The following is a 21,321-nucleotide window of genomic DNA, read 5'->3' as shown; positions in this document are numbered from 1 at the left end:
CTCTGTGGCTCAGAAGGAAAGGGGGGCAAGAGGCAAGCTGTAATGATAGAGGATTCATTGGCTTGGAGAACAGAAAAGAGATTCTGTGGATGAGAATGAGATTCCTGGATTGGTTTTGCCTCCTGGGTGCAATGGTCAGGGGCATCTTAGATCGAGTCCATAGCATTCTTCATTGGGAGGGTGCGCGACTAGAGGTTGTGGTCCATGTTAGTACCAGTGACCTGGGTACAGTAGGTGACAAGATCCTCAAAGTTCAGGGTTATTGGTGCTAAGTTAAAGGACAGGACCGCCAGGATTAAGATCTCATGATTGCTACCCATACCATGTTCTAGTGAGGCTAGAAATAGGAATATCATGTAATTTAACACGTGGCTAAGTAGTTGTTGCAGGAGGGAGAGCTTCAGATTCCTGGATATTTGGATTTCCTCCAGAGAAGGTTTGACCTGTACAGAAGGGATGGTTTGCACTTGAAATGCAGTGGAACTAATATCCTAGTGGGGAGGTTTGCTGGTGCTGCAAGGGGCGAGGGGTGCGTTTAAACCAGAGTTGCATAGAGATGGGACCAGAGCGCCAGAAAATGGAGTGGTTGTGGAGAAACATGTTGTTTAGACTACATGTAAGGTTAGGAATCAAGAGGTTGAGCATGGTTGGGCTAATGTTCCAAGTTGAATATGGCAGGAGATTATAGGTCAGTGAACCTGACATCAGTAGTGGAAAAATTATTGGAAGATATTCCAATAACCAGATATGTAAGATAAGGTAGTAAACTGGATTAGACATTGACTTCGCAGTTGTATATGGTTGCCTGTGTGATTGGAGCTCTGTGAGTAATGGTGTGCACAGGGATCAGTGCTGCATCCGTTGTGGTTTGCATTCAAAATTAATGATCAGGATGATAATGTGGTAAACTGGATCAGCAAATTTGCAGGTGACACTAAGATTGAAGATGTAGGGGATAGTGCGAAAGATGATGAAAGCTTGCAGCAGAATCTGGACCAGCTGGAAAAATAGCCTGAAAAATGGTGGATGAAATTTAATGCAGACAGTATGAGTATTGCACTTCCATTGGACAAACCAGTGTAGGTCTTACACAGTGAGTGGTAGGGCACAGTGGAACAGAGGGATCTAGGAATGCAGATTCATAATTCTTTGAAAGTGACAATTCAAGTAGATAGGGATGTAAAGAAAATCTTTGGCACATTCACCTTCATAAATCAATATATTGAGTACAGGAGTTAGGATGTTTTGTTGAAATTGTTTAAGTTGTTGGTAAGGCCTAATTTGGCGTATTGTGTGCAGTTTTTGTCACCTACTTACAGGAAAGATATAAATTGAAAGAGTGAAGAGAAAATTTTTAAGTACGTTGCCAAGGCCTGAGTTATAGGGAGAGATTTGAAAGAGGTATACAAAGTTATGAGGGGTGTAGTTGGGTAAATGCAAGCAGGCTTTTTCCACTGAGTTTTGGTAAGACTACAACTAGAGGTCATGGGTTGAGGGTGAAAGGTGAAATGTTTAAGGAGAAGATGAGGGGGAACAACTTCACTCAGAGGGTGGTGAGAGTGTGGGATGAGCTGCCAGCACAAGTGGTGGATGTGGGTCAATTTTAACATTTAAGTGTAATTTGGATAGGTAGATGAATGCGAGGGCTATGGTCCAGTTGCAGGTTTTTGGGACTAGTGTAGTGTTTTATGATCATTGACTCTATATACGATGATTAAAGAAGCTTTAGAAATTATTAATAGATAACTAAAGAAGTGAGTGTTTAGAGGTAGGAATATACCAGGCATTGAAGTTACAGATTGTAGTAGACAATCAGTTTGCTGGTGCTGATACCCGCAAAATTTCTATTTAGTATGATGGTGTTGCAAGCCAAAAGATACTGGAGAGTATGAAATTTGGACTTTTTTCCTGCAAAAATTATTTTATTTTTATTTATTTCCAGTCCAATGAGCCACACCATCCAGCAATTCACCTATTTAACCCTAGTATAATCACAGTACAATTAATCACAACAAATTAACCTACTAATTGATATATCTTTGGACTGTGGGAGGAAACCAGTACACCTGGAGGAAACCCATGTGGTTACGGAAAGAACATTCAAGTTCCTTACCAACGGTGCTGGGGTTGAACTGCGAGCCCCCGAGCTGTAATAGTGTTGCGCTAACTGCTACACTACCATGACATGGAACAAGTATTGTGTTGTGCTTGTTCTGAACAATACTGTCATAAAAAGATGTATCTTCAATAGGGGGATTAATGTGGATAAAGTTAAGCACTTTTTTTTTTGATCCAGTCACAATCTGCTGCTGACTTAGTCTGGCATTTGGATCCTCCTCGACTTGGTCAGCAATGTGTCCTCTGATCCACTGTTGATGCTGAACTTTGAAGAGTCAAATCTAGGCTACATCCACACTACTCCGGATAAATCCGTAACTAAAGCTTTTTCTCTTTGTTTTTACCCTCCGTCCACACTAAACGGCGTTTTCATCCCCTAAAACCAGAGCTTTTCAGAAACGCTTTCCAAGGTGGATATTTTTGAAAACGTTGCTCGGGCAGATCAGTGTAGACAGCATAACCGGAGACTTTTGAAAATGTTATCAGACGGCAGTGGGCTATTTCATTGTTTTCTTGAACACAACCTAACAATTTCAGAACAGATGGCAACGAGACTGAAGCCAGAAGAGTTAGAAATGTACTCACCAAATACTTTGACCCATAACTTACTGAATAAATAAGTATACTCACTTTGCCGTTTTCTGTCCTTGCTCGTATGAAGGTGATTTACCTATTTATGCAAGTACTTCTCTGACAATAGATGTGTAACAGCCTAATGTAACATTGTATGGAAACAAGATAACACTGATGCAGACATGTTTTATACATTTAACAAGGTGCTTTATTAATGCAACAGAGTTAGTCAGTTTTTCAATGTTTGTCATCAGCCGGGTCATACAGTCCGTGAATTCCCTGTCGGTTACCTCCGTATGCTCCAGTATTTGTTATTTTTTTTAGTTTTAAGTTCTCCTGCGCGAGAGCCAACAGCTGTCCATCGTTTTAAATTTTTCTAGTCTGTAGCTACACAAACGCACACTTCTACGGTGAGATTCGACACCAAACATGTTGCTTGTTTTCGGTAGATGTGTCCTGCGCATGCGCAGGAGGAGGAGATCCGCCAAAATCTCAGTTTCAGTGTGGATAGAGATATTTTCAGAAATGCATAGTGTGGACACCTATCGTTTTTACGCAAAACCAGCATTTTCAAAATTATCTGGTCTAGTGCAGATGTAGCCTTAGAGAACATGCTGCATCATTGTCACTCTCACTGTCTCTTTCAAATTCTGATCAACGTATTAGAATTCAGATTCATCAGCTGAGCGAGGACAATAGATAAGTGTTTAACAAAGCTTCATCTTCATCTTTATCTGTATTTGTCTTGACATTTCATGGGCCCTGAATTGATGATCTGTATTATCTTGGGTAATCTGTTCATGAATCATTTGAAGGGTGTCTAAGATATACTTGGCAAAGTATTTTAAAATGCATAATCTCAAAGTTTAAAGTCAAGGGAAGGGAAGTAGCTGCTCTTGAATCAGATGATGTGGGACTTAAGGATTCTGATCTTATGGTGCGATGATAGCCTTGAGAAGATGGCATGGACAATATGGTGGGGATCTTTGATGATGGATGTTGCCTTCTATAGATGCAGTACTACCAGTTGAGGTGAGTGATATGCCCATGATGAATTGGGCAGAGTCCACTACTCTGTGCAACTTCTTGTATTTCTACATGTATGAAATCTTGGAACAGTACCTATGTAGAAGTTTATTAGAGTGATCAATGACAAGCCCAGCCATCTTAACCACCAAAAAAGTAAAGTTGCTATGTACTTTCTTATAATCTGCATGTTAAGTATAATATCTTACAGTTTGATTCATTTTAATTCCCATGATGTTAATTGGTTTCCCTTAAATTGGTGGAGAGCAGTAATTGCTTCTTGATGTTAGAAATATGCAGATTGACATGTTATTTAGGCCCTCCAGAGAAAATCTGTGGGGAATATAGGAAGTTAGGTAAAAGCTGAAATGCAGGACCTCCAGGGCAGCAATCTCTGGTTTGCTGCCTGTGCCACACACCAGTCAGGGTAAGAATAGCATGATTTGGCAGATGAGTGCATGGGAGAAGCTGGTGTAGAGGGCAGTGTTTCAGATTTCTGGATCATTAAGATCTCTTCTGGGGGAAGGTATGACCTATACAAAAGGGAATGGTCACACATGAACCAGAGAGGGACCAATAAACTTGCAGGCAGGTTTGCTACAGTTTTTGGGGAGGATTTAAATTAATTTGGCAAGGGGATGGGAACCGGACTGATAAGGCTATTGGTTTACAAGTAGAGGCAGTGTGTAGTGAGACTGTCAGGAAGGACAGGCAGATGATAGGACAAAATAGTAGTCAGTGGGATAAGTTGCAGTGTAAAAGGAAGACACAATTGAGAAGGGTCACAGATCTGAAGTTCTATTTGATACTTGCAGTACGTGGAATAATGTAGATTATCATGTAGCACAACAAATGACTGGCAGGTATGACGTTATGGGCATCACTGAGTCATGGCTAAAAGAAGATTTTAGTTAGGAGCTTAACATCCAAGGATACACGTATCAACAGAACAGGCAGGTAGACTGAGGGAGTGGCATGGCTCTGTTGGTTTAAAAAAATATGAAATCAAATAATGTGGGCTTCCTTAAGGACTCTCACATCAACGGTGTTGAAATGCTGTGAGAGGTTGGTTATGATGTGCCTGAACTCCTGTCTCAGCAAGGACCTGGACCCATTGCAATTTGCCTATCGTCACAATAGGTAAACAGCAGATGCAATCTCCATGGCTCTTCACGTAGCTTTAGACCACCTAGACAACACAAGCACCTACGTCAGGATGCTGTTCATTGACTATAGCTCAGCATTTAATACCATTAGTCCCACAATCCTGGTTGAGAAGTTGTAGAACCTACCTCTGTAATTGGATCCTCAACTTCCTAACCGGAAGACCACAGTCTGTGCGGATTGGTGATAACATATCCTCTTCACTGACTATCAACACTGGCGCATTTCACGGGTGTGCTGCTGTACTCTCTGTATACACATGACTTTGTGGCTAGGCATAGTTCAAATACCATCTTCAAATATGCTGATGATACAACCATTGTTGGTAGAATCTCAGGTGGTGATGAGAGGGTGTACAGGAGCGAGATATGCCAACTAGTGGAATGGTGTCGCAGCAACAACCTGCTACTCAATGTCAGTAAGACGAAAGAGCTGATTGTGGACTTCAGGAAGGGTAAGATAAAGGAATACATACCAATCCTCATAGAGGGATCAGAAGTGGAGAGCGTGAGCAGCTTCAAGTTCCTGGGTGTCAAGATCTCTGAGGATCTAACCTGGTCCTAACACATTGATGTAGTCATAAAAAAGGCAAGATAGTGGCTATAATTTATTAGGAATTTGAAGCGATTTGGCATGTCAACAAATACACTCAAAAACTTCTATAGTTGTACCGTGGAGATCATTCTGACAGGCTGCATCACTGGTATGGAGGGGCTACTGCACAGGACCAACAGAAGCTGCAGAAGGTTGTAAATCTAGTCAGCTCCATCTTGGGCACTAGCCTATAAAGTAACCAGGACATCTTCAAGGAGTGGTGTCTCAGAAAGGCAGCGTCCATTACGAAGGACCACCAGCACTCAGGGCATGCCCTTTTCTCACTGTTACCATCAGGTAGGAGATACAGAAACCTGAAGGCACACACTCAGCGATTCAGGAACAGCTTCTTCTCCTCTGCCATCTGATTTTTGAATGGACTTTGAAGCTTTGGACCCCACCTCACTTTTTTTTAATATACAGTATTTCTGTTTTTGCACATTTTTTAATATACATGATTGATTTATTTGTTTGCTTATTTTTTATTTTATTTTATTTTATTTTCTCTCTCTGCTAGATTATGTATTGCATTGAACTGCTGCTGCTAAGTTAACAAATTTCACGTCACATGCTGGGGATAATAAACCTGATTCTGATTCCGAGAAAGAGGTGACCTAGGATCGGAAGATATAAAATACTTGTGCGTAGAGTTAAGAAACTGAATAGTGTAAAAAGACCCCAATGGGAGTTATATACATGTCTCTGAATAGTAGCCAGGATATGGGCTACAAATTACAATGGGAGATAGAAAAGGCATGCCAAAAGGACAATGTTACAATAGTCCTGGGAGATTTCAATATGCAGGCAGATAGGGAAAATTAGGTTGTTGCTGTATCCCAAGGGGGGAAATTTGTAGAATGTATACGAGATGGCTTTTTAGAGCAGCTTGTGGTTGAACCCACCAGATTAGCTATTCTAGATTGTTGTATAATGAACCAGATTTGATTAGGGAGCTTAAGATAAGGAACCCTTAGGAGCCATAATATGATAGAATTCACCCTGCAATTTGAGAGGGAGAAGCTAAATTCAGATGTATCAGTATTATTGTGGAGTAAAGATAATTACAGTGGTGCTAGAAAGTTTGTGTACCCTGTAGAATTGCCTATTTCTGCATAAGTATGGTCTAAATTGTGATCAGATCTTCATGTATGTCCTAAAACTAGATAAAGAGAACCCAACTAAATAAATAGCACAAAAATATTGTCCTTTTTCATTTATTTATTGAGAAAAATGATTTGTTGGAAAAGGTATGTGAACCTTTGCTTTCAGTAACTGGTGTGACACCCTTGCACAGCAATAGCTTCAACTAACCTTTTCCGGTAACTGTTGATCAGTCCTGCTCGTCAGCTTGAAGGAATTTTAGGCCATTCCTCCCTACAAAAATACTTCAACTCTGGGATGTTTGTGGGCTTCCTTGTATGAACTGCTTGATTCAGGTCCTTCCACAACATTTCTATAGGATTAGGGTCAGGACTTTGACTCAGCCATTCCAAAACACAAATTTTCTTCATTTTAGATCATTCTTTTGTTGATTTACTCTTGTCTTTTGGATCATCGTATTGTTGCATTATCCAACTTCTATTAAGCTTTAAGTGACGGACTGCTACTCTGACATTTTTCTGCAAAATGACTTGATACACTTTTGAATTTATTGTTCCTTCCTTGATTGCAAGCGGTCCTGGCCCTGAAGTAGCAAAGCAGCCCCAAACAGTGGTGCTCCTTCCACCATGCTTCACAGTTGGGATGAGGTTTTGGTGTTAGTGTGTAGTGCCCTTTCTCCTCCAAATGTAGCAATGTACATTTTTGCCAAAGAGATCAACTTTTGTCTCATATGTCCACAGAACATTCAGAAGCATTGCAGAACCTCCAGGCTGTCTTTTGCAATCTTGAGTGTACAGCAATTTTTTGTGTGTGGTGTCCTTCCATGAACAGCATTCTTGTTCAGGGGTTTTCTTACAGTGGACACATGAACAGGCACTTCAAGTTCTAGAGGTTTCTGCAGATCTTTTGCTGTTACCCTTGGGTTCATTATTACCTCCTTCAACATTGCACGTTGTGCTCTTAGTGTGACTTTGCAGGATGCCCACTTGTAGGGAGAGTAGCAACAAGTACTGAGTTTCCTCCATTTGTAGACAATTTCTCTTATTGTGGGTTGATGAACATTCCGTTCTTTAGAAATGCTCTTGTAGCCTTTCCAGAGGCAGAAGAAAGGATATTATAGGCCAGTAAGCCTGACTTCATTGACTGGGAAGATGTTGAAGATGAAGGATGTGGTTTCAGGGTATTTGAAGGCTCGTGATCAAATAGGGCAAATACAGTCAGCCCTCCTTATCCATGGGGGATTGGTTCCGAGTCCCCCTGTGGATACCAAAAAACGCGGATGCTCAAGTCCCTTATTTAACCTGGCTCAGTGTGGTGGTCTTCAGGACCTGGCGGCGCAGCTCTGAATCTGTAGTGTTTATGCCTAATTCTGCTCTCAAGCCTTATAGTCTTATGGAATCTGAGAGAGGAACATGAGGTACTCAGCAAAATCGAGAAAGTATACTCAGTTTGTAAAACAACAACATTCAAGGGAGACTGATACTTAATAGTATTTCTTTACGTAAGTAAAATATTCCAGTTGCTGTGCAGCAGAAAACACAAAAGGCTGACAGTGTTCAGCAGCTCAGGGAGCATTTAGAACCATAGAACATTATAGCACTAAAGGATGAACAGAATTATTTCAGTTGAATGATATTCCACAAAAAATGTTGATTAAAGCAGAACCCTGGATCCATTCAAGAAACAGCTAGACACTCCAATACAATAATAACAGGGTTAGTATTCAAGAGTAATCTAAAGGGCTAAAGTGCTGATTTTTGTCTAAAGCTGCTTTAAATCTGAACTGTGCAGCAGAAAAGAGGATTATAATATTATTTTAATATAATACTATTGTCGCGGTGTTCTACATGCAGCGCTAAAATTACGTCATGGAGTCGGTAACTGCAGCCGAAGAAAAAAACTTTATTCGAAATCCTCAGCCTCACTTTTAAGCCTCCCTCAACCTGCCCCCCGTGGCGCAGAGGCTCCAAAGCTCTGTGCTCGCAAACCCCCGTAGGCTATCTTCCTTAGCCGGAAAGCTGGCTAATTGTGAGCCGGTTCGGATGTGCCAGGAAATGGGTCGCCACATAACCCCCCCCCCAGAACCGGCGATACACCCCCCTAATGTCCACAGTCTGGGCCGGAACCTGCTTGGGAGGTCGGCCTCTGCGCCGAGGTGCCGGAAACTCGACCGGTTACGCCAGGTCCACATGGGCCGGTTTGAGTTGGTCCACCGTGAAAACCTCCTCTTTCCCCCCAACGTCCAGCACGAACGTGGACCAGTTGTTCCGGATCACCATAAATGGCCCCTCGTAGGGCCGCTGCAGCGGTGGCCGATGCCCGCCCCTTCGTACAAACATAAACTTACAGTTCTGCAGGTCTTTGGGTACGCAGGTCGGGTTCCGCCTGTGTTGTGAAGTGGGTATGGGGGCCAGGTTACTGAGCTTCTCGCGTAGTCTGCCCAGGACTGCTGCGGGATCTTCCTCTTGCCCCCGTGGGGCTGGTAGGAACTCCCCGGGGATGACCAGGGGCGCGCCGTATACCAACTCGGCCGACGAGGCGTGCAGGTCGTCTTTGGGTGCTGTGCGGATGCCGAGTAGGACCCAGGGAAGCTCGTCCACCCAGTTGGCTCCTCGCAGGTGGGCCATGAGGGCCGACTTCAGGTGATGGTGGAAACGCTCCATTAGCCCGTTCGACTGTGGGTGGTAGGCAGTTGTGTGGTGCAGCTGAGTCCCCAAAAGTCTGGCCATAGCTGACCACAGGCTGGAGGTGAACTGGGCGCCTCTGTCGGAGGTAATGTGGGCCGGTACACCAAAGCGAGATATCCAGGTGGTGATCAGGGCTCGGGCGCAAGATTCGGAGGTGGTGTCGGTGAGCGGGACCGCCTCTGGCCATCTTGTGAACCGGTCCACGATAGTCAGGAGGTGCCGCGCTCCTCGCAACACTGGCAGGGGGCCCACGATATCCACATGAATGTGGTCAAAACGCCGGTGGGCTGGATGGAACTGCTACGGTGGGGCTTTGGTGTGCCGCTGCACCTTGGCCGTCTGGCAGTGCATGCACGTTTTGGCCCGTTCACTGACCTGTTTGCGGAGTCCGTGCCAAACAAACCTGCTGGAAACCATCCGGACAGTTGTCCGGATGGAGGGATGCGCCAAGTTATGAATGGAGTCGAAAACACGGCGCCGCCAGACTGTCAGGACGACGGGACGGGGCTGGCCGGTGGTGACGTCACGGAGTAGGGTCCTCTCACCTGGGCCTATGGGGAGTTCCTGGAGCTGCAAACCGGAGACTGCGGTTCTGTAACTCGGAATCGCCTCATCTGCCTGCTGTGCCTCTGCCAGTGCCTCAAAGTCTACCCCTTGGGAAAGGGCATGAACGGTAGGGCGAGAGAGCGCATCCGCCATGACATTGTCCTTACCCGAGACGTGCCGGACATCCGTCGTGTATTCAGAGATGTAGGACAGGTGGCGTTGCTGGCAGGACGACCAGGGGTCGGACGCTTTCGTAAACGCAAAGGTAAGCGGTTTGTGGTCCGTGAACGCGGTGAAGGGCCGACCTTCTAGGAAGTACCTGAAATGCCAGATTGCCAGGTAGAGCGCCAACAGTTCCCGGTCGAAAGCACTGTACTTGAGCTCGGGTGGCCGCAGGTGTTTGCTGAAAAATGCCAGGGGTTGCCAGCGACCTGCGATGAGTTGCTCCAGCACCCCACCGACTGCCGTGTTAGATGCGTCCACTGTGAGGGCGGTAGGGGCGTCCATTCTGGGATGTACTAGCATCGCGGCATTTGCCAAAGCTTCCTTCATTTGAAGGAAAGCGGCAGCGGACTCCTCGTCCCAGGTAATGTCCTTGCCTGGACCTGACATCAGGGCGAGCATGATCCGGGCAGCTGAAGGGAGGAAACGGTGGTAGAAATTGACCATATCTACGAATTCCTGAAGGCCTTTGATCGTGGTGGGTCGGGGGAAGTGGCAGACCGCATCTACCTTAGCGGGCAGAGGGGTTGCCCTGTTTTTAGTAATCCTGTGGCCCAGGAAGTCAATGGTATCGAGTCCGAACTGGCATTTGGCGGGGTTGATTGTAAGACCGTACTCACTCAGTCGGGCACAGAGTTAACGGAGGTGGGACAGATGCTCCTGACGACTGCTGCTGGCTATGAGGATGTCGTCCAAATAGATGAACGCGAAGTCCAGGTCCTGTCCCACCATGTCCATTAACCGCTGGAATGTCTGTACGGCATGCGGAGGAACTCGAAAAGGCCAAACGGGGTGTTGAGAGCCGTTTTGGGGACGTCGTCAGGATGCATCGGGATTTGATGGTACCCTTGGACGAGGTCTACCTTGGAGAAGATTCGTGCGCCGTGCAAGTTTGCTGCAAAGTCAGGGTAGCGGTCCAGTGTGGTAGCCTCATTCAGTCTGCGGTAGTCGCCGCACGGTCTCCAGCCTCCCGTCGCTTTGGGCACCATGTGCAGGGGGGAGGCCCATGGGCTGTCAGACCGCCGGAGGATCCGCAATTCCTCCATCCTCTGGAACTCCTCCTTCGCCAGTCGGAGCTTGTCCGGGGGAAGCCGTCGAGCGCGGGTGTGGTGGGGTGGTCCCTGGGTCGGGATGTGGTGCTGTACGCCGTGTCGGGGCATGGCCGCTGTGAACTGCGGTGCCAGAACCGATGGGAAATCCGCCAGGACCCTGGTGAAGTCGTTGTCGGACAGCGTGATGGAGCCGAGGTGAGGGACTGGCAACTGGGCTGCACCTAAGGAGAACGTCTGAAAGGTCTCGGCGTGTACCAGTCTCTTCCTGGGCAGGTCGACCAGTAGGCTGTGAGCCCGCAAAAAATCTGCACCCAGAAGCGGTTGGGCTACGGTGGCCAGTGTGAGGTCCCACGTGAACTGGCTGGAGCCGAACTGTAGCTGCACCTGACGGGTGCCATAGGTCCTTACTGTGCTGCTGTTCACGGCCCTCAGGGGAGGACCCGGTGCCCTGCTGCGGGTGTCGTAACTCGTCGGAGGTAAAACGCTGACCTCAGCCCCAGTATCGACCAAAAACCGGCGTCCCGACCTTCTATCCCACACATACAGGAGGCTATCCCGATGGCCAGCCGCCGTAGCCATCAGCGGCGGCTGGCCCTGGCGTTTCCCGGGAACTTGCAGGGCGGGCGACAACAGCGGGCTTCTGCGCCCCACTGCTGGTGGTAGAAGCACCAGTGTTCGTTGGGCCCCCCACCCCTGCCCCTGGGGTTGGCGGGCTCTGCGGCCGGGCCTGGACTGGTTTGCTGCTGGGAGTGGGGCTGGGTGATCTGTGTGATGGACGTCCCGCTCACCTTTTTGGCGTTCCACAGCAAGTCCGCCCGGTCTGCCACCTTCCGGGGGTCACTGAAATCCGCATTGGACAGCAGCAGGCGTATGTCCTCAGGCAGCTGCTCCAGGAATGCCTGCTCAAACATGAGGCAGGGTGTGTATCCGTCGGCCAAAGACAACATCTCATTCATTAAAGCCGATGGAGGTCTGTCGCCCAAGCCATCCAGGTGCAGTAAATGGGCAGCCCGCTCGCGCCGTGAGAGTCCGAAAGTCCTGAGGAGCAGGGCTTTGAATTCCGTGTACTTGCCGTCCGCCGGGGGCGACTGTACGAACTCCGCGACCTGGGCCGCTGTGTCCTGGTCGAGGGAGCTCACCACGTAGTAGTAGCGGGTGTCTTCTGAGGTGATCTGGCGAACGTGGAATTGGGCTTCGGCTTGCTGGAACCATAGGTTCGGTCGCTGTGTCCAGAAACCCGGCAGTTTCAATGAAACCGCATGAACAGAGGCGGCGTCGGTCATTTCTGGTCCAAAAATCGTTTGGACCGTGGGGGTCACCAATTGTAGCGGTGTGCTACATGCAGCGCTAAAATTACGACACGGAGTCGGTAACTGCAGCCGAAGAAAAAAACTTTATTCGAAATCCTCAGCCTTACTTTTAAGCCTCCCTCAACCTGCCCCCGTGGCGCAGAGGCTCCAAAGCTCTGTGCTCACAAACCCCCGTAGGCTATCTCCCTTAGCCGGAACGCTGGCTAATTGTGAGCCGGTTTGGATGTGCCAGGAAATGGGTCGCCACACTATTATATTACTATTATATTACTATTATAATACTATCCTAACTTTCTTGAAATAACCCTAATTAGAATAGTGGGTGATTGCGCATAAGTTGCAAGGTAGATATTAATCGATCATATAGTGTTTATTGCCATGTGGTTTGTGATAATAAATCTTTAGCAGTTTCTGTGATTGCGGAATGTTCCAATTTATATTTCATACATGAATGATTCGGTTAAAAGAAATCATAGCTATTATTTAAACAATTTAGCAATTTGTTCATTGAATGGCATGCAGCTAGTAAAATAGCAGTCTAAGATTTGGCTAACAGTGTTGATTGAATATCAGTGTTGAGTGAATTATGGAAAAAGAAAGCACAAGACTTGTGCAAATCAAGAAATATGAGCCAGCACTTACAGTGGTAATATGCACCAGGTCATGTTTTATGTTTGGGATATTGGCTGCTGAAATTGAGTCATAGTTTTCTAATTTAGAAAAACTGTTGACCAGTCATGGTAAACCATGTTTTCACAGCACTTTATTCTCTACATCTGTGCTAGTTAAAGGCCATTCACCTTTCTGACAGTTATCTCAGCAGGCAACTTTGAAGGCAGGCTGCAGTTGAGAAGTCAAGACACACAACCACTTTAATGAAATTTATTAGAAAGTATTGGTTTTAAAGAGACGTGTTCTTACATGCGATCATTGAAGATTAATCTGGAGGTTCATCAAGCAATTAGAAAGGGGAAGAATACGGTGAGCTTTAATGGAGGAGAACTTGACTACAAGAGTAGAAGTAGCTCACCCCAAATATAATACAGGCCTGGTGAGACCCCCATCTTGAATATTGTGTACAAATCTGATTTCCTTACCCAAGGAAGAATATTCTTGCAATAGCTGAAGTATTTGTAAGGTTTGTGGAATTGTTTTTTCAATGGCAGGATTGTTGTAAGAGGAGAAATTAAATAGACTGGAAATATGCGCTCTAGATTTGAGGAATATGAGAGGCCATCTCATTCTTTAGAAGCTGGACAACGCAAATGTGGAATTGATATTTCCCCAGACTGGGATATCTGGAAACAAGAATAACAATGTCAAAGGAAGGGGTTCACCCATTCAGGACAGAGATCATATTGTTTCATCCTGGGTTGGGTGAATTTTTGTAAATCAGTGCCCAAGAAGGCTGTAGAAGTGCAAGTCTGTATCTAAGCCAGCAGACTGTATTTAAGATGTCAGTTGAGAAACTTTTAGATATTAAGGAACATTAGATGAAATATTATTCATGATTTTATGAACAGTGCAACAGACGAATTGTCAACTCCAACTTCCGTTACTTATATTCTTTTGTTCTTATTCAATTGTTCAGGGTTCATTGCCAAGAAGTTGGTATTGGATGCAGGAAGGAATAAATTATCTCTGCAGTGAGAAAAGGACAATCCTGACCGTGACTGTTGACCTGAGGACTAGAGTATTCCTCTGGTATTTATGTAACTGCAACATATCTTTTTACTTTAAACAGTATACTACAGCAAACAGCCAGTTTGGCTGAATTTGAAGATAAATCAGAGAGAGCTTTTTCATCAGTACTTGGGCCCGTGGAGTTTTCGAGACTTTGTCTGTAGTACAATTAACTACTGTCTAATCGAAAGAGCCAACTGCCGATGGCACAGAGTGAGCGATGTTGTATTCTGGGATAGCTGGCTGTGGGGTACATTTGTGGACATTGTTTGAGGACAGCACTTTTACTTAAATTTTACATTGCTTAAATATCTTTGGAGTGAAAGCTGATTAATTACTGACAGGTATTTTAAACGTTTATGATACTCTGTTCATTACCTTCTGACATTTAGCTTTCCATGAAACTTAGAAACACCTCGGGGACCATGAATTGCCCTGCTCCATCCTCAATCACTGTTGGAAGATTCTCCCATGCTTGTAAAAAAAAAATAATTTTTAAAGAAAGGAATGATAATTTTTCTTTGCTTTCTTTCTTTTTCTTTTTTTTTGTCTTGTATTAATTCTATTCTTTTCATTCACATTTTCTTCCAATAGAATTCTCCATCTTCTGGTATCCTTTCCAATTATTCTTCTTTCTGTGTTGGTCTGGATAGTGATTATTGGCAGATTATTGTAACACAGGAGACAATGGCCTAGATTCTTTGTTCATAATGCTAGCTGGCTATTGCATTACACTGAAAATCTTTCTATTTCTGTAAAATAAAATTATGAAAATGTTATGTTTCATTGTATGAGGCACTGGTCAAGTTTTTAATCTTGCATTAATCATATCATTGCAAAATCTTGATCTATTTGGGATGAACTATTTCAATGCATTGGGTTTTAAAATAAGTTTTAAAAAATTAGTTAAAATTTGTTATATTTACTTTACCTTCCATTTTCGTGCAAGAAAAAAGGCTTGTAAAAGAAAATAACTTCTTTAATTATGCCCTCCTTGATATTGAATAAGAAAAACCAGAGTTGCTTCTTTTCTACATGTTAATCTGTGCTTTCAATTGGAGTTTTCCTTTCTTGTAGAAAGTGGTTATATCCCATAATCTTCGCGGAATAGTTCACAGAATGAGTATGGGAAACGCATATTTTGTTATTAGAATGTTGTATTCAAAAGAGTATGTTTAAAGCAATAATTTTCTAACCCTATTGTGAAAGGAGAGAATGGTAAATACTTTATTTCTTTATTCAAGTTCTAGTGTTTTCAATAAATAATTAGAACAGGTCACCGTGAGTCAGTTTGCATTGCTGCTTTCTTGAGTCTGAAGTCTGGATCATAATTGTCTTCTGGACTGTATTGTAGTTTGACCTTTCCACCCTCATTTCATGTTTTTTTTTAAAAAAGACAATTTTGTTATTTCCTAATCCCAAGTTATCATTTTCTATTCAGTGTCTGTAAAGATTATTACACAAATTTTTGTTTTGTTTCTTAATTATTTCCCATGAAATCAAGTGATTTGCTTTAACTAGTGAGTAGATAATTATCGAAGCCATGTTGAGTTTATAGTAAGCAGGAAGTAGGTTTACTTATAATGTCTGAAAAATGAAATTTAAATGTGGCAAACAAAGGGTGTGAAATACATTTGAAATAAAGTACGAAATCTAGCTTGCAAAACATTATCTGTTATTCTCTGCAAAACAATATATAGTTAAATGATGTGTAATGCTTAAATTTAGGATTAATGTTGTAATATACTTTCAGGTATTAAGTGAAAAATAGTCAATAATAATGCACCACTGAGATATTGTCCTGCTTACATACTCTTTTGGGTGTTGATCTCATTCATCAATGTCGGCAGACCATGTTCTCATTAAATTCAATTTAACAAAAAGAGCTTAATTTCCGTAAGAGGACAAGACACTTAATTCAATTTCATGCGCATGTTGAGAAGTTTAATCTATTACTTTTGTTCTGCAAAGACCTTTGAAGAATTGAAAGATACTTTTCAGTTATTTTTCCAATTAAAATATGAATTGTTGCTGTTTAATTTTTCAGTTTTGTATACTATTTTCATTCACATTTCAAATAATATCAATCACAGTTATCACAAAGCTTTGAAAAATACTTGGTTTTTAATATAATGTTGATGATCAATTTAGATAGGGCACATTCATAAACAAATTCTTGCCTTTTATGAAACAGCTGTTTCCAAAGTTAAATGCTGAGAACCTAAAGGTCATTGAATTTTACATTTTACACTATTCTGAATATAGTTTTGTAAAAAAAAATGCACTGAAGCTGTTGTAAGAAATAGTATGCTTATTAGCCGTAATTGCACTGTTGTAACTATATGTTAACTGTAACTATATGTAACTGTGTGGTTTTGTGTAGGTCTTGTAGCTTTAGTTTTTGGTTTGTTGGGTGGTAGAGTTGGTCTCCTGACTTGGTGTGTCTGCGTAGTCCTGTTTTGTCTGGTGGGTTTGGAGCTCCTTTCCGGGGAACGCGCTGAGATGGTAGCGCAATACTAATATGCAGCAGCCTCTCCGGACTCTGGATTTGGGGATTACCGAATGTTATAAAACTTTCCTAGAGAACTGCTCATAGTATTGCTAGAAAGGCAAATCAAAACCCCCGTTTGACTGCAAAAGACCTTCAGGAAGACTCTGGAGTGGTGGTGCACTGTTCTACTGTGCAGTGACACCTGCACAAATATGACCTTCATGAAAGAGTCATCAGAAGAAAACCTTTCCTGCGACCCCCCCCCCCCCCACAAAATTCGGTGTCAGAAGTTTGCAAAGGAACATCTAAACAAGCCTGATGCATTTTGGAAACAAGTCCTATGGACTGATGAGGTTAAAATAGAACTTTTTGGCTGCAATGAGCAAAGGTATGTTTGGAGAAAAAAGGGTGCAGAATTTCATGAAAAGAACACCTGTCCAACTGTTAAGCATGGGGGTGGATTGATCATGCTTTGAGCTTGTGTTGTAGCCAGTGGCACAGGGAACATTTCACTGGTAGAGGGAAGAATGAATTCAATTAAATACCAACAAATTCTGGAAGCAAACATCAATCTTTTAAAAAAGCTTAACATGAAAAGAGGATGGCTTCTATAACAGGATAATGATCCTAAACACGCTTCAAAATCCACAATGGACCTCCTCAGCAGGCACAAACCCCCAACCTAAATATCATCGAATACTGTGGATAGACCTCAAAAGAGCAGTACATGCAAGACAACCCAAGAATCTCACAGAACTAGAAGCCTTTTGCAAGGAGGATTGGACAAAAATCCCCCAAACAAAAATCGAAGGACTCTACAGAAAGCGTTTATAAGCTGTGATACTTGCCAAAGGTGGTGTTACTAAGTACTGACCATGCAGGGGGCCCAAACTTTTGCTTCGGGCCCTTTTTCATTTTTGCTATTTTGAAACTGTAGAAGATGGAAATAAAATGTAATCCTGCTTAAAATATTAAAGAAATGTGTCATCTTTAACTTAATGCCTTTTGGAAATCTGGTCATCTTTTACTCCTTAGCTATTCACAGTAACAGAAATTTTGACCAGGGGTGCCTAAAATTTTGCATGCCACTGTATTCCATTTGAATAGTATACTATATCATGTGATATGGAGCATATTAAATACTCCCTATGCTATCCAAAGGCTGAAGCTTCATGTCTTATACCAAAACCATAGCTCCTTAATGCTAACTTAAGAGTTTTATCTTTTTTGGTTTCTTTCTTATTTGTTGTCTTGCATCTCTTATATTCCCAAGTACCTCATTCATTGCTAACTTGCTATACCTCTATGCAGGGCCTCAATATCTCTTGAAAAGCAAGGTTCCCTATGCCTGTTATCTTGTCTTTTATTCTGACAGGCACATATAAACTTTGTACTTTCAAAATTTCACTTTTGAAGGCCTCCCACTTACAAAGTACACCTTTGCCAGAAAATGGCTTATCCCAATCCACACTTGCTGGATTCTTTCTGATACCATCAAAGTTGGTCTTTCTCCAATTTAGAACCTTAACCCATGGACAATACCTATCCTTACCATATTTACTTTGAAACTAATGACATTGTGATCACTAGATGCAAAGTGTTCCCCTACACTAGTGGTCGCCAACCCGTCGCTTGTGATCGACTAGCCGATCTTTGAGACTTTCCTAGTTGATCCCGAAAAAAAAAAGAAAAATAAATAGACAAATGCTCTTGAGAGATTGTTTCCGGGTTGCGGGGTTTTAGTTCCGTTCTTTCTGTCCAGTGCGCATGTGTATAACTCTCCCGCGCTACACGGTGTAATTCACTGGCCCCCAACCTCCGGGCTGCAAGGAAACGTGATGAGTCAGCTGCACTTTTCCTCAATCCCTGTCAGCCTACTGTTGAACTTGAACCCACGCAAAGTCATCAGGCGACTAAACGCAGCGATACCCTCGCGCCAGGGATCACCGGTTGGCCTCGGGTGGACGGTGGGAAGTGTTGTCGCTACTGGCCTGGAGCGCTGCCTCTGAACCTGTTTAGCACACCCAGTGTTCGTGGGGAACCCGGTGCTAAAATATTCACAGACGACCTAATTCAGACTCAGCGTTTCATAAGTATCAGAGCAGCTACCGCGCTGCGATCTACTGAAACAAACATTTGTCGGCCGATAGATCCTACAAGGGGGGTGGGCAGGCGCTCTGTCGCACTCCCTGCTCAGTCGGCCACGCTCTCCGGGCTGTGACCGCCACGGCCCCAGTATGGGGACCTCTGGCTCTGACCTCTCACCCCTCCCACGACCAGCTGCAACTGGCCAAGGCATCTGGTGGCGGGAGGGCGGAAGGCTGGGTTCGGGGCTGGAGGCTGAAAAATGAGGCAATGTGTCAAAACTGCTTCAGTACCCTGAGTCCAAGCACCCTGCACTTAAAGATGACCCCGCTGAGTTTTCTCAGTGGAAAAAATGTGAGCAAGCGGGACGGAAGCTGAGAGCTGCGAAAACTAGAATAGACAGGACATAAGGAACCTGGTTCGAGTATCTCTGTATTCCAGTCGTGTTTAACACCTTCCTCCCCCTGCACCCCCATCGGCTGGTCCGCAAGAATATTATCGATATTAAACCGGTCCACAGTGCAAAAAAAAGGGTGGTTTATATATTATTTCTACTTCCGGGTTGCGGGGTTTTACTTCCGGTCTTTTCTGGTGCGCATGCGTGTAACTAATTGATGTGGGGCCTTTTATTGAGGCCGAGGTAGGGGATCTTGGGCTTAAAAAGGTTGGTGACCACTACCCTACACAAATTTCTGTAACCTGCCCAGCTTCATTCACTAACGTGCTCATACATTCCTTATTCCTCAAATCCACCTATAAAGCCTCACTAGACAAGTTCTCCAGTCTGTCCTAACTGAGCACTGCTGTGACATTTTCCCTGACTAGTACACCACCTTTGTCGCATCCAAAAATACGGAGGGCTTTGATAACTTTTCTTTACCTTAACTTCTTTTTCTTCACTCGAAGTTGCTGCTCCTATAGGCCACTTCTGTGCTGCTTTTTGCCAACAGCTTTTGCTATCATTTGATTTCAGTGTATACAAATTTAACATTAGTACATCATACAGTCTAGGTAGTTATTTGGAATACTTGACGTCCCTCATTTGCAGAGCGTCTTAGATATTTTTATCTAGTGTATAGTTCCAAGCAGCATAATGACTGCAAATGACAGCCAGCTGAAATGATACAGTAAACGTGCATGTTCTCACTGCACTTCTCCAGTATTTTATCTTCAATAACCAAGTTATCTGTCATGCATACACACATAATCTAATTAAGGTTGTTTAATTTTATATCCAATAATTAATACATTGGTTAAAATGCTTTTTCTATGGAAGCAAAAATGGTTAAATATCTAATTACAAAGAATTTGGAAATGAGAGATTTTAAGCATCATCTTGTTAAAATTTAGAAGTTTAGAATTCATTATGCTTGTGTTATTCTTACAATGGTTGTCATTTTTGTATGTGATTTTATTTTTTTACCGTTTCTTTGTGAGATGTGGGCATTTATTGCTCACTCCTAATTCCCTCAATGAATGTGAAGATGAGCTGCACCTTAACCTGCTGTGGTTTCTTTCTTGAGTGATATCAAATGATGTTCAAGAAGCAGTTCCAAGATTACACTACAGTGAAGAGGAGTATATAGCAATGTAGAAATGGCAAAGTTTATCCAAGTTAGCGCAGATTATGATTTGGTAGGGGACTTGAAATTGATGTTCTTAAATACATTGCTTTTGGTCTTCAAAATGGTAGATCTTGTGGATTGTGAAACACTGCTAATGGGGCCTTAGAGACTTGTTGGAGGGTATACATTGCAACTTTGCTCCGCTGATGCTTTAGGAAGTGAATGTTTATGGTCTTGGATGGGATAATGATCAAGCAGGCTCCTTTGTTTTAGATGGATGTGAACTTTAATTGTTGTGAGTGTATCTAAAACACTCCTGACTTGAAACTTCCTGATATTGGAAAGACCCTAGAAGTTACAGCTGCACAATACAGAACTTGTATAGATTTTGAGTAGGAGTGGGGGTGCATGAAGAATGCAAAGCTACCTTGTTCAACTGTTTACAGAAGAAAAAATCAAATTCAGAATGGCCATTTTTGGATTCCTAGACCGGTGGACTATCTAGTAATGTCCAAGTATTAATACTTTGATTTCATATTAAAAGTGATGAGACTCAGGTAAGGGATGGTTTGGATAGTACCCTACTTTCCAGAATTGAACACAGGATTCTGATGGAGGTCCTGCTTGGCTTTATAATCTTTGAGGATTTGGAGGCTGGACATGGTAGCATTATGGAGGCAATGAATAAATACATTGCAGACTTTGTGTTCTTACTGGGCCATGTAGGAAGCTATAGTTAACTTTTAGGTGCTAAAGAGTGTGTATAGGAAAGGAGAGGAAATGGTTTGAAGTGAGACAAGTCTGCATCTTGCAGGACAGGACAATTCAATATCATAGCAGGATCAATTGGGCTCCTTATTTGTGCTAATGGCCTATTTCAAGTATGGATAAAGGAAACCTCTTTTTGTTCTTTAAGCATAATACAACTGGATGTAATTCAGAAAGGCACACAAGTGTGTCTCAGCTACCATTTCAATTACAAGCTTCATTGTAAGAATTTGCTTCTCATCTGATAGGAGCTAATTACTTCATTAAGATACTGAAAATGTTCTGATGTGGCCAAAAACACCAAATACCTCATCCTTCATAATGAACAGGATTACT

The 21,321-nt window shown here is 43.3% G+C and overlaps 1 protein-coding gene across 7 annotated transcripts in view; it reads left to right on the top strand.

The window, feature by feature from the left end:
* slc10a7 (solute carrier family 10 member 7) overlaps window positions 1–21,321 on the top strand; it is a 221,658-nt gene that overhangs the window by 55,988 nt on the left and 144,349 nt on the right. Inside the window, exon 5 of one of the 7 annotated variants that reach the window (XM_059965007.1) lies at window positions 13,985–14,228. The exons of the other annotated variants lie outside the window; for them this stretch is intronic. Coding sequence (XP_059820990.1) covers window positions 13,985–14,167 — 183 coding nt within the window. The 3' untranslated portion in view covers window positions 14,168–14,228. Of the gene's footprint in view, window positions 1–13,984; window positions 14,229–21,321 lie in introns of those variants that run through there. 7 annotated transcript variants of the gene reach the window in all.

Source organism: Hypanus sabinus, chromosome 3, assembly GCF_030144855.1.
Source record: "Hypanus sabinus isolate sHypSab1 chromosome 3, sHypSab1.hap1, whole genome shotgun sequence".
NCBI lineage: Eukaryota > Metazoa > Chordata > Chondrichthyes > Myliobatiformes > Dasyatidae > Hypanus > Hypanus sabinus.
The sequence above is the reverse complement of the archived record's forward strand: the minus strand, read 5'-3'. Positions and strand labels throughout refer to the sequence as shown.